The sequence below is a fragment of the Salvelinus alpinus genome, chromosome 8 (assembly GCF_045679555.1).
Source record: "Salvelinus alpinus chromosome 8, SLU_Salpinus.1, whole genome shotgun sequence".
Lineage (NCBI taxonomy): Eukaryota > Metazoa > Chordata > Actinopteri > Salmoniformes > Salmonidae > Salvelinus > Salvelinus alpinus.
In genome coordinates, this window is record NC_092093.1 from 32,234,666 (window position 1) to 32,247,179 (window position 12,514).

The 12,514-nt window shown below is 44.8% G+C and overlaps 1 protein-coding gene across 21 annotated transcripts in view; it reads left to right on the forward strand.

Moving 5' to 3' along the window:
• The window catches only part of LOC139582975 (afadin-like), a 123,930-nt gene that overhangs the window by 18,241 nt on the left and 93,175 nt on the right, over nt 1-12,514 (forward strand). Inside the window, exon 1 of one of the 21 annotated variants that reach the window (XM_071413508.1) lies at nt 3,182-3,343. The exons of 19 other annotated variants lie outside the window; for them this stretch is intronic. In XM_071413508.1, coding sequence (XP_071269609.1) covers nt 3,278-3,343 — 66 coding nt within the window. In that variant the 5' untranslated portion in view covers nt 3,182-3,277. Of the gene's footprint in view, nt 1-3,181; nt 3,344-12,514 lie in introns of those variants that run through there. One more of the 21 variants, XM_071413510.1, reaches the window with a different exon arrangement.

Here is a 12,514-nt window from a genome sequence, read left to right on the forward strand (position 1 = left end):
AACTGTCGTTGCTCCGACGTGTACCTAACCATAAACATCAATGCCTTTCTTAAAATCAATACACAAGTATATATTTTTAAACCTGCATATTTAGCTAAAAGAAATCCAGGTTAGCAGGCAATATTAACCAGGTGAAATTGTGTCACTTCTCTTGCGTTCATTGCACGCAGAGTCAGAGTATATGCAACAGTTTGGGCCGCCTGGCTCATTGCGAACTCATTTGCCAGATTTTACGTAATTATGACATAACATTGAAGGTTGTGCAATGCAAAAGGAATATTTAGACTTATGGATGCCACCCGTTAGATTACATACGGAACGGTTCCGTATTTCACTGAAAGAATAAACGTTTTGTTTTCGAGATGATAGTTTCCGGATTCGACCATATTAATGACCTATGGCTCATATTTCTGTGTGTTATTGTGTTATAGTTAAGCCTATGATTTGATAGAGCAGTCTGACTGAGCGATGGTAGGCACCAGCGTGCTCGTAAGCATTCTTTCAAACTGCACTTTCGTGCTTTTTGCCCGCAGCTCTTCGCAATGCTTCAAGCATTGCGCTGTTTATGACTTCAAGCCTATCAACTCCCGAGATTAGGCTGGTGTAACCGATGTCAAATGGCTAGTTAGTTAGCGGGGTGCGCGCTAATAGCGTTTCAAACATCACTCGCTCTGAGACTTGGAGTAGTTGTTCCCCTTGCTCTGCATGGGTAACGCTGCTTCGAGGGTGGCTGTTGCGATGTGTTCCTGGTTCGAGCCCAGGTAGCGGCGAGGAGAGGGATGGAAGCTATACTGTTACACTGGCAATACTAAAGTGCCTATAAGAACATCCAATAGTCTAAAGGTATATGAAATACAAATCGTGTAGAGAGAAATAGTCCTATAATTCCTATAATAACTACAACCTAAAACTTCTTACCTGGGAATATTGAAGACTCATGTTAAAAGGAACCACCAGCTTTCATATGTTCTCATGTTCTGAGCAAGGAACTTAAACGTTAGCTTTCTTACATGGCACATATTGCACTTTTACTTTCTTCTCCAACACTTTGTTTTTGCATTATTTAAACCAAATTGAACATGTTTCATTATTTATTTGAGGCTAAATTGATTTTATTGATGTATTATATTAAGTTAAAATAAGTGTTCATTCCGTATTGTTGTAATTCCAAACTTCTTTCATTTAAGAATGATGGAGGCCACTGTGTTCTTGGGGACCTTCAATGCTGCAGAAATGTTTTGGTACCCTTCCCCAGATCTGTGCCTCGACACAATCCTGTCTCTGAGCTATACAGACAATTCCTTCGACCTCATGGCTTGGTTTTTGCTCTCACATGCACTGTCAACTCTTGGACCTTATATAGACAGGTGCGTGCCTTTCCAAATCATGTCCAATCAATAGACTTGACCCGGGTGGACTCCAATCAAGTTGTAGACACACCTCAAGGATGATCAATGGAAACAGGATGCACCTGAGCTCAATTTCGAGTTTCATAGCAAAAGGTCTGAATACTTATGTTAAATAAGGTATTTCTAAAAACCTGTTTTCACTTTGTCATTATTGGGTATTGAGTTGAGAATTAGTAAAATAATAAAATAATCAATTTTAGAATTAGGCTGTAACGTAGCAATGTGGAAAAAGTCAAGGGGTCTGACTAGTTTCCGAATGCACTGTATTACACCCCTGTCTGTCTGGAGAATGTGGCTGCCTACTCGCTGGGTAGTTAAAAGCCTGCTTTAGCTCAGCACTAATTACTGTTCTCAGATCAGTCTGACGTGGGAGGAGGGCTTGTCAAATACCAGAATTGCAGGGTTGGCCTGCCTTTTTGGATTTAAATATTTGTGTGAAATGAGCTTTATCACTTACCTTGGTGGAAATGCACTGGACTAGAAAGACAAGCTAGTTCAATGTGCTGAACGTTGCAAATTATAACTTTTTTTGGGCTCCTTACTTAAATATGGTCTATTATGCCCAACTCTGTATTTAAGTCTTCTGGTGTTAAAGTCAAAATGTGCTTGGAACTAAGCCTCCTGAGACTCGCTAAAGTGCATGATTTTTTTTAAATTAATTTTTTAAACAGGGACACTGTCATAATCCTGAGTCAGAGTTGATATGAAATCCCCCCCCCCCCCCCAAAGCTTATTTCCCAATCCCCATTGTACTGTACTGCAGAGAGAGCAAGATCAGTGCACCTCAAATCAACTGGACTGACTTTATAAGGTACTGCCCCAAGAGAGAGAGCAGCCTCACCAGGGATAGCGCATCGGGATGAAAGGGGGACCAGAGAAAAGTAGGGAAGGAGAGTAGAGAGCAAGAGTAGGAGAGACTGAAAGAGTAGGAGATGGCTCTCAACCATCCAAGCTTGTCGGCTGTCCTGAACTTCTCAACCATTAACCTCTCTTTCACCTCCCCCCTATGCCCTCTAACCTGTGGCCTGGGGGAGGGCTTTACTCACCCATTCCCCCCCTCTCTAACCATAGGGTTTAGTCATCCATTCCCCCCCTCTCTAACCATAGGGTTTAGTCATCCATTCCACTGGCCCTATTTCCTGGATTAAGACCGTGACTGCAAGGATATAATGAGGTATGATGTTAGAGACCCTGTTGATTCATCTCTCCCTCCTAGCATGGTTCTGATCTGTTTGAGGCGATTGGAGAGTTAGCCACTTGAAGTCCTCTTAAATGAAGTTTATCCTAGATGCAGATCGTTCTGCAGTTATTTTCCCCCCATATGGTTAAAGGTGGTCAAGTCATAACGATTATAAGCTTTGCTTTGACATACTTACTGTGAGGCAGCTTCGGGACTAAAATGACATGGCAACAAAACGAGATTAACGACCGTAAGTCACCTGACCCGCTACTTTTCAGATCCCTTTGTAACATCCCTTAAGATGGTTCCATGTTTGAATGGACTGCATCCGTAAGTTTGTTTTGGCAGCCCTTATCATCGTAGTGTAAATAGTTCAAGCCTTCGTAGAGTGGGGATTAATTCAAACACTGACTAACATTGTAGTAGGAGCGTAACTGGGTCAAAGTCAGTCACAGCCACACAGCTTTGTGAAGTGTTGCAGAGTGAGAGTGCCTTGCCATGTCAGTCAACAGGGCATGGCCGGGCCTTTTATGGTGCTGTTTGCTGACTGTCTGTGAATTGGGGAGGTGGGCAACTGTTTGCTGATTGCCTTTAGCCTAACCTTGGTCCCAGAGTGAGTGAGCGCTCTTATCACTGGGACCTTCCTGGGGTAGATAATGTGTGGGGAGATGTTGACTGGACTGACTGGATGCCCTCTGAGCTGCCTTGTTGTTCTGGCTTGGGGAATGCTGTGGAGATGCTGGGCCCACATTCGGTAAGTCAACGCTATGAAACACTACGGATAGAAATGGAACTGATGTAGGCAGAGTTCTACATCAAATATTTGTCCGATCGGTGCACAACATTGTGCCCTGCTGAACACCAGGCCATTCTGGCCTCAGTTTGACTCTAGCAGACAGGTGCTAATGGAAAGGCTCATTGGGTTGATTGGGGTCATCCTGGGAGCCTGCATTGAGAGCCTGCTGTGCTACCCTGCTGGAACTCTGTTATGGTAATCACACAGCAGCAGCTTCTAATGAACCAAGACATTCTCTCACTCTGTGCTGATTGGTCACATATAGTTATTTACTCCCTTGATGTTTCCCCTTGTCAAAATGTGGTCGGCCTACCTCTGTTATGTTTTGAATGAGAAGGAAAAGGCACACAGACGGTTGTATGTCTAGTCATGGTTGTTGGTACTGCATGGTTCGAGTTCTGACTGTGACCCAGCAAGCTCCTCAGGCTGATATGTCTTACATGTTGCTACTGTCGTCAGTTACAGACCTCTCTCTCCATTCCTCCCCTCACTCCTTCCTCCCCCATTTCTGTCTCCCTAATTTTCTATATCTATCCATGAATCATTCAAGGTTTATACAAATGTCAATTCAATAGAGATTTTTTCTTTTCTTTTTCACCCCGCTTTTTTTCTCCCCAATTTCGTAGTATCCAATTGTTAGTAGTTACTGTCTTGTCTCATTGCTACAACTCCCGTATGGGCTCGGGAGAGACGAAGGTCGAGAGCCATGCGTCCTCCGAAACACAACCCAACCAAGCCGCACTGCTTCTTAACACAGCGCGCATCCAACCCGGAAGCCAGCCGCACCAATGTGTCGGAGGAAACACTGTGCACCTAGCGACCTGGTCAGCGCGCACTGCGCCCGGCCCGCCACGAGTCGCTAGTGCGCGATGAGACAAGGATATCTCTACCGGCCAAACCCTCCCTAACCCGGATGACGCTAGGCCAATTGTGCGTTGCCCCATGGACCCCCCGGTCGCGGCCGGCTGCGACCAGAGCCTGGGCTCGAACCCAGAATCTTAGACCACTGCGCCACCCGGGAGGCCCCAATAGAGAATTGTGTCTGAAAAACCATAGTCCAAACCCCATGTCTCTACCATATATGGTTCTGAAGTTCTAGACGATTAACTGAGAATTTAGCATGTTTAGTGTGACTGGAATGTCGTCATGATCAAAAAGTGGTCACTGCTCAATAAAACCCTGGCGCTGAGAACGGCCCTAACTTTCAACGTCAACTGACAAGCTAACAAGTGGCTGCAAGTTTGTGAGAAAAATCACATGTTTTCAAAGTGAAATCTGCTGAATACAATACAAAATACTGACATATTTACTCATTTATTTTAGTATTATTTGATTTATTTTGTACTTTTTACACCATTTTATTCCAATTTCATGATATCCAATTGGTAGTTAAAGGCTTGTCCCATCGCTGCAACTCCCGTACGGAGTCAGGAGAGGCGAAGGTCGAGAGCCATGCGTCCTCCGAAACACGACCCTGCCTAACCCGGACGACTCTGGACTAATTGTGCGCTGCTTCATTGGTCTCCCGGTCACGACCGGCTGTGAAACTACAGACCCGGGATCGAACCAGTGTCTGTAGTGACCCCTCAAGCACTGCGTTGCAGTGCCTTAGACTGCTGCGCCACTCGCGAGGCTTGACTAAACATCTTTATTTACAAAGCTAACAGACAGATTTTCAATGTCCATCCACCGTGAGACCAATCTGTTCCTGTTTTTTTTTGTGTGTTTCTGAGCCTTTCCCTTTAAATCTCCATTAAAAACGTCCCCTCAACGTAGCTTGAACACCAATATAGCCAATGAAAGCCAAAAATCTGAAGATGAAAATGACTAGGGTATCAAGTTGATTTTGATTGGTCCACAAGTAAAAAGAGCTGACATAACGTCTTAAAAATAACTTTGGGAAGTGATATTGAGTACCACCTCCCGACGCCAAATATGGAAGAGATACAAGAGGTGTGCGGTCTAAACTAGCAACGGTCACAACAAATGAAGGTTTTTATTTCATCAACACTGTCAAGTATATGAAATTAAGGTCCCCCGAACAAGCTCTATTTTGGTGGCCTCTGGAACATTCTAATGCCTTGATTCCATCCGAAATACACAGCGAAATGATTGAAAACTTTGAATTTAGCCCCCAGATTGTGAAAATGTGTTTACAATTTAAATGACTGAATGTATGAATTCAGTGCATTGTTAGTTTTGGGGTTATCGCCTAGGCTTATATGATCGAGACTATTTTCAAAGTAAGAACATTCAACTTTACATTTAACCTGTCTTCTCTTCAGATTAAAGTATTTTACTGCAACATATTAATTGCCATAATTATGTTTGCTCCTCAAATTAGGTATTTTTTTAAATTAAAAATGAAAAATGAATTAAATAGCCCAAATGATATTTTACAACTGACCAAAGTATTTATTCTTAAAGAATCCGAGTCTGCTGACTTCCACAGGCTTCAAGCTTCCGCTTAAGAGGCATTTTCTCAGCGATCTGCAATCCAGGTATGATTGAAGAATGTAGCAGGTGTTAATCACGGGCTTTGCTACATAGCGAGCAGCAGTCGACTACTCCATTGTCAACACTTTGATCAAATCAGTAGACCTAGATCAATATATTTGAGAATAACCGATGTATTGTTAGCTTTTAAAACAATCCAATCCGCTTTCTTTTATCATATCTCGGACCAGAGTGAGGCTCTCTCTCCACTAGCCTGTCTGTTGTTCCTGCAGTGAGGAGGATTTACCATCTTCATTGAATTTATTCATCATTTATCTGCAGATAATTGCTAAAAAGCCCACTCCCTCTTACTGATGCGATTTGGTAGGCTACTGACAAGTCGCACACTTTAACGTCACTGTCTGGCAAGTCCTGATGGACTAAATATCGGAAATGCAAACACGATTTTTTTAGTTGTCCCAATGTGATACCGTGGATATACCCTGCTCAAAAAAATAAAGGGAACACTTAAACAACACAATGTAAGTCCAAGTCAATCACACTTCTGTGAAATCAAACTGTCCACTTAGGAAGCAACACTGATTGACAATACATTTCACATGCTGTTGTGCAAATGGAATAGACACCAGGTGGAAATTATAGGCAATTAGCAGGACACCCCCAATAAAGGAGTGGTTCCTGCAGGTGGTGACCACAGACCACTTCTCAGTTCCTATGCTTCCTGGCTGATGTTTTGGTCACTTCTGAATGCTGGCGGTGCTTTCACTCTAGTGGTAGCATGAGACTGAGTCTACAACCCACACAAGTGGCTCAGGTAGTGCAGCTCATCCAGGATGGCACATCAATGTGAGCTGTGGCAAGAAGGTTTGCTGTGTCTGTCAGCGTAGTGTCCAGAGCATGGAGGCGCTACCAGGAGACAGGCCAGTACATCAGGAGACATGGAGGAGGCCGTAGGAGGGCAACAACCCAGCAGCAGGACCGCTACCTCTGCCTTTGTGCAAGAAGGAGCAGGAGGAGCACTGCCAGAGCCCTGAAAATTGACCTCCAGCAGGCCACAAATGTGCATGTGTCTGCTCAAACGGTCAGAAACAGACTCCATGAGGGTGGTATGAGGGCCCGACGTCCACAGGTGGGGGTTGTGCTTACGTTCTGCTGCCTGCAACATCCTCCAGCATGACCGGTTTGGCGGTGGGTCAGTCATGGTGTGGGGTGGCATTTCTTTGGCGGGCCGCACAGCCCTCCATGGGCTCGCCAGAGGTAGCCTGACTGCTATTAGGTACCGAGATGAGATCCTCAGACCCCTTGTGAGACCATATGCTGGTGCGGTTGGCCCTGGGTTCCTCCTAATGCAAGACAATGCTAGACCTCATGTGGCTGGAGTGTGTCAGCAGTTCCTGCAAGAGGAAGGCATTGATGCTATGGACTGGCCCGCCCGTTCCCCAGACCTGAATCCAATTGAGCACATCTGGGACATCATGTCTCGCTCCATCCACCAACGCCACGTTGCACCACAGACTGTCCAGGAGTTGGCGGATGCTTTAGTCCAGGTCTGGGAGGAGATCCCTCAGAAGACCATTGGCCACCTCATCAGGAGCATGCCCAGGCGTTGTAGGGAGGTCATACAGGCACGTGGAGGCCACACACACTACTGAGCCTCATTTTGACATTTTGACCAAATCCAGACCTCCATGGGTTGATAAATTTGATTTCCATTGATAATTTGTGTGATTTTGTTGTCAGCACATTCAACTATGTAAAGAAAAAAGTATTTAATAAGAATAGTTCATTCATTCAGATCTAGGAATTGTTATTTTTGTGTTCCCTTTATTATGATTTATGAATGGGAAGGATATGTGAGATCGACTTTATTCAGTCAGTTCAACACCATTTATCAACTAGTCAAGCTTGCTATTTGTTTGTCAATCAAATCTCACTAAGTCTATGCGCAAGCATTTCGTGGGTGCATATGAAACACGCGAAAGAAAATAAATGAATGTGCCAGAAAACACTAAGTGCATTTCGACTCTTCGTTACCACATTATATGGGACGTAAAAATTAGCTCACATTATATGGGAAGGGCAAATGGATTCGCGTAGACGATGAAGGACCATCATGAAATGTGACTGCAACCACAGCATACACAACACACACACACCCAGGTACTGAGAGGCTGGACAGACGGCAGACAGTCGAAACCAGCAGTGTTTCCCCGTCATTGCTCACTTTATGACTCACAGGCGCCTTCGCTGTCAATAGATTGCTAGAAGATTCGTATCGTTCATTCTAGCGTGAGAGGGCTCGATTGACTTTTTTATTCATGACTTGTGAATTGTAAAAAAGCTGACCGTGGAAAACACTGCTGACCCGGTCCGCCCACCAGCCGTAGCTCTATTAAAGGATGTTGGCCCCTTCCCCTCATCCTCCCATCCCCTCAGGATGGTGTGATCATCGTGCTCTACCTTCCTGTAAGGGGTGTAAAAATGTCTGGGCTCGCATGGGTGAGGAGGGTGTGAAAATGCTGGGGGTGGGGGGATACGGTGGTTCCTCTCAGGGTGGTGGCAGAGAGGGTGTGTGGGGGCAACTCCTCTTATTTAAAGCGTAACTGCTGGGATGATGTTAGCACTGACAGAGAACATTATCGTCATCCTGCAGCCCACTCAGGGAGAAGGCATTACTGTCTGCCTGCCTGCCTGCCTAGGAACGGCCTCAACGGACTGCAGGCTCTATGGCTGACTGCAGGATTATTAGTTATCATTTATTTATTTATCTAGCTACCCCCGCCTCAAACAACGGTCTCACAGGCTTCAGGATGGCTTTACCAGGCGGATCTAACACGAGCCCTCCCAAGGCTTTAAATAGAACTGCCTTAGCTTGTAAATGTAGTGTGAAGTTCCAAATTGGGCCTTATCATTGCCTCGATGAAGTGTGTTCCGTTTCACTGTGGAACATAGTTCTGGCTGCCTGTGACTGGCGAGGATTTAGGAGGAGTTGAAGTGAGGTAAAATGGAAAGGATGTCGAGGCTGTTATTAGATAGCGTTGGACTATTAAAGACCAACTGACTGAGTCTAGATAGAAAGGGCATTAAAGTGAATGTAATTCCTTTAGATTTGTTTTAATGTTTTTAACTTTTAGATGTTTTAACTACTTCTGTGAGTAGTTTTGAGATCTAAGAGCCAAATCCTAACTTGAGATACGTGAACAGAATCTCCATACAAATCTTCCAATGACATCAATGCACGATTTAGGTGTCTGGCTTATGCTTGCATATGTGAAGTGATGATTCTCCCCAGACTGTGCTGCTAGCTAGCTGACTGGTGTACGACATCCTTTGGATCAGACCCCAGCAGAGGCCAAGCCTTTGTCTGAGAGGTTGTCACTTTCATTCCCCCACTGCAGACAGCCTGTCAAGTCCCAACCTGTCCCTGTCTCTTACCCTGAGTGACCCAGTGTGTGTGTTGTAAACTCCCTGGTTCCGTCTGTGCGTTTTAGTCAGAGGTCACCCTTCCTCTCTCCTCTGGCCACTCTCTCCCCCAGCTGCCCCCTGGGAAAGGGAAACCGACTTCCTTTGGGCCATCAAAGGGCCGACATACCCAGCAGTATGTAGAAGTTACCCCCTAACCACAGATCTATGATCTGATTACCATAAGCATTTAGGGTTCTGAAAAATATCTGAAACTACATCTGTGGTTAGTGCAGGGGTTGCAAACTTTTTGGGGGTGCCCACGACCCCAGACGAGCTTCAATGCCATACAACTCTCCTTTCGTGGCCTCCAACTGCTCTTAAATACAAGTAAAACTAAATGCATGCTCTTCAACCGATCGCTGCCTGCATCTGCCCGCCCGTCCAGCATCACTACTCTGGACGGTTCTGACTTAGAATATGTGGACAACTACAAATACCTAGGTGTCTGGTTAGACTGTGAACTCTCCTTCCAGACTCACATAAAACATCTCCAATCCAAAGCTAAATCTAGAATTGGCTTCCTATTTCGCAGCATGGCATCCTTCACTCATGCTGCCAAACATACCCTCGTAAAACTGACCATCTTACCGATCCTCGACTTTGGCGATGTCATTTACAAAATAGCCTCCAACACCCTACTCAACAAATTGGATGCAGTCTATCACAGTGCCATCCGTTTTGTCACCAAAGCCCCATATACTACCCACCACTGCGACCTGTATGCTCTCGTTGGCTGGCCCTCGCTTCATACTCGTCGCCAAACCCACTTGCTCCAGGTCATCTACAAGACCCTGCTAGGTAAAGTCCCACCTTATCTCTGCTCGCTGGTCACCATAGCTGCACCCACCCGTAGCACGCGTTCCAGCAGGTATATCTCACTTGTCACCCCCAAAGCCAATTCTTCCTTTGGCCGCCTCTCCTTCCAGTTCTCTGCTGCCAATGACTGGAACGAACTACAAAAATCTCTGAAACTGGAAACACTTATCTCCCTCACTAGCTTTAAGCACCAGCTGTCAGAGCAGCTCACAGATCACTGCACCTGTACATAGCCCATCTATAAATAGCCCAAACTACCTCTTCCCCTACTGTATTTATTTTGCTCCTTTGCACCCCAGTATTTCTACTTTGCACACTCATCTACTGTCAAATCTACCATTCCAGTGTTTTAATTGCTATATTGTATTTACTTCGCCACCATGGCCTATTTATTGCCTTTACCTCCCTTATCTCATTTCATTTGCTCACATTGTATATAGACTTATTTTTCTACTGTATTATTGACTGTATGTTTGTTTTACTCCATGTGTAACTCTGTTATGTGTCGAACTGCTTTGCTTTATCTTGGCCAGGTCGCAGTTGTAAATAGGAACTTGTTCTCAACTTGCCTACCTGGTCAAATAAAGGTGAAAAAAAAAAAAATATATCTGAAAATTCTCGCGACCCCAACCACGTGAAAAAAAATGTATGTAATTAACAGGTCATGTTTACTTTTTAATGTGAGTCTTTTTAATGAGTTTGACATGATGTATCTTCTCTCACCACCACTAAGGAGGTGGGTGTGCCTGATCCATGTCGCGTCGGAGCTTCTCAAATTCAGGGGACGTGGTCGACAAAGCGCACCTGCTCTCTGCTGTCACATCCAACCTGTATGGATATTTGGTTTTAATGCAGACGAGGGCACTGAATCCAGCTGGAGAAGGGTACCATGAGTTTTATGGTGCTTTCAAGACAACTGGGAACTCTGAAAAATACATAGTCAAATCATGACGTCAGTTATCTTTAGTTTGGAAAGTTAAAGTCCCTGAAAGAATTCCGAGTTGGCTGACCGTTCAAAAGATTTTTCCCGGTCTGAGCTTGTTTTTTCCCCAGTTGTCTTGAACGCACTGAAGTTGGAAGTCAGAGATTTCCGAGTTCCCTGTTGTTTTGAATGCGGTATTAATGCTCAGAGGGACACGGCAGGGTATTCCTTTTGAGTCAGGAACCAAAACTCCTCCTTAGTGACCCCTGAATGCATTGTCACATTACAGCTCAATCAGCTGTTCAATTTCACTTACCAGCATGTCAACTGAGCCAGGATCTTAGTCAAACGGATTAGGAAGTAGGTCCCAAAGTGCTCTTCCAAGCACTGGAGGTGAGCAGTCATTACTCGTGTGGGACACTTGGAGTACAGAGTCATGCCTGCCGTTCCTGCCATAGGATGGAGCCCCATCTGTACAAAAGTCCACCATTCGATCCCATGGAATCAGCTTTTCATCAATATAGTCATGCAGGCACACTGAACATCCCCTGTGACGTTTCATGTTCGGGAATCGTGAGACAGAATAATATGTCCTCGTGATTAACATCCCCCAATATTTATAGCGAGCAAAAATCAATGCATGGGCATCTCGGCCCTCACAGCTAGTGTCCATTTGGAGAGCATAAGATGGAGTTTTTGAGTCGTTCAGTCAGTTTCCTCTTGATAATGCTAGCTATAGCATCAATTCTTTATTTATCAGTGTTATCTGACAAAGGTATTGACGTGAGTTTCTGTGCCTCCCAACACATTGTTTTCACCATATCAATTGCGACCGGTAATATCAAAGTCTCTGCAATAGTGTGTGTTTTCATAGCGTAGCGGGCTTAGCCATTCACTGTGGGACTGATTCAAGTACAGCGGTCAAGCGCGGCCTTTTCCCATGATCTAAGTGTGCTCCCTGGTTGAATTTTATCTTTTAGATTTGAATAATTTTCATTTAGATTTTGAAGGTTAGCCACATTACAATGATTTTGAGATCCAAAGATGATATACTTTCCCCCCGCCCTACTATTCTGTTTTTGGATTGTAAATTCTACCGCGACCCCGTTTTCATATCAGTGTGGGAAGCACTGGGTTAGGGGCTTCCATATAACGTGAAGGTAGATGGAGATCTTTTATGTCGGTCTGCATTGTAGCTTATCCAGTGAGTCTCCTCTCTACCCAGTCCACCCAGCAACAGTCAAGTGAACTGATGATTTGTCCATATGTGGTCATAATTCTTCCTTTGAGCAATTATCATATTTTCCCCCCCTGCTAATCCTCAGAAATGCTGGACTGTCAAACTGGGGAGATGAAAGCACTGCTGGTGTAGAAGGGAATCTGGGGTGCTTTTAAAGCAGCGCTGTTTTGACATCTCCTCTGTCGGGAGATTTGGAGAAGGAAAGGAGAACTCCCTGATGCCAAAGATA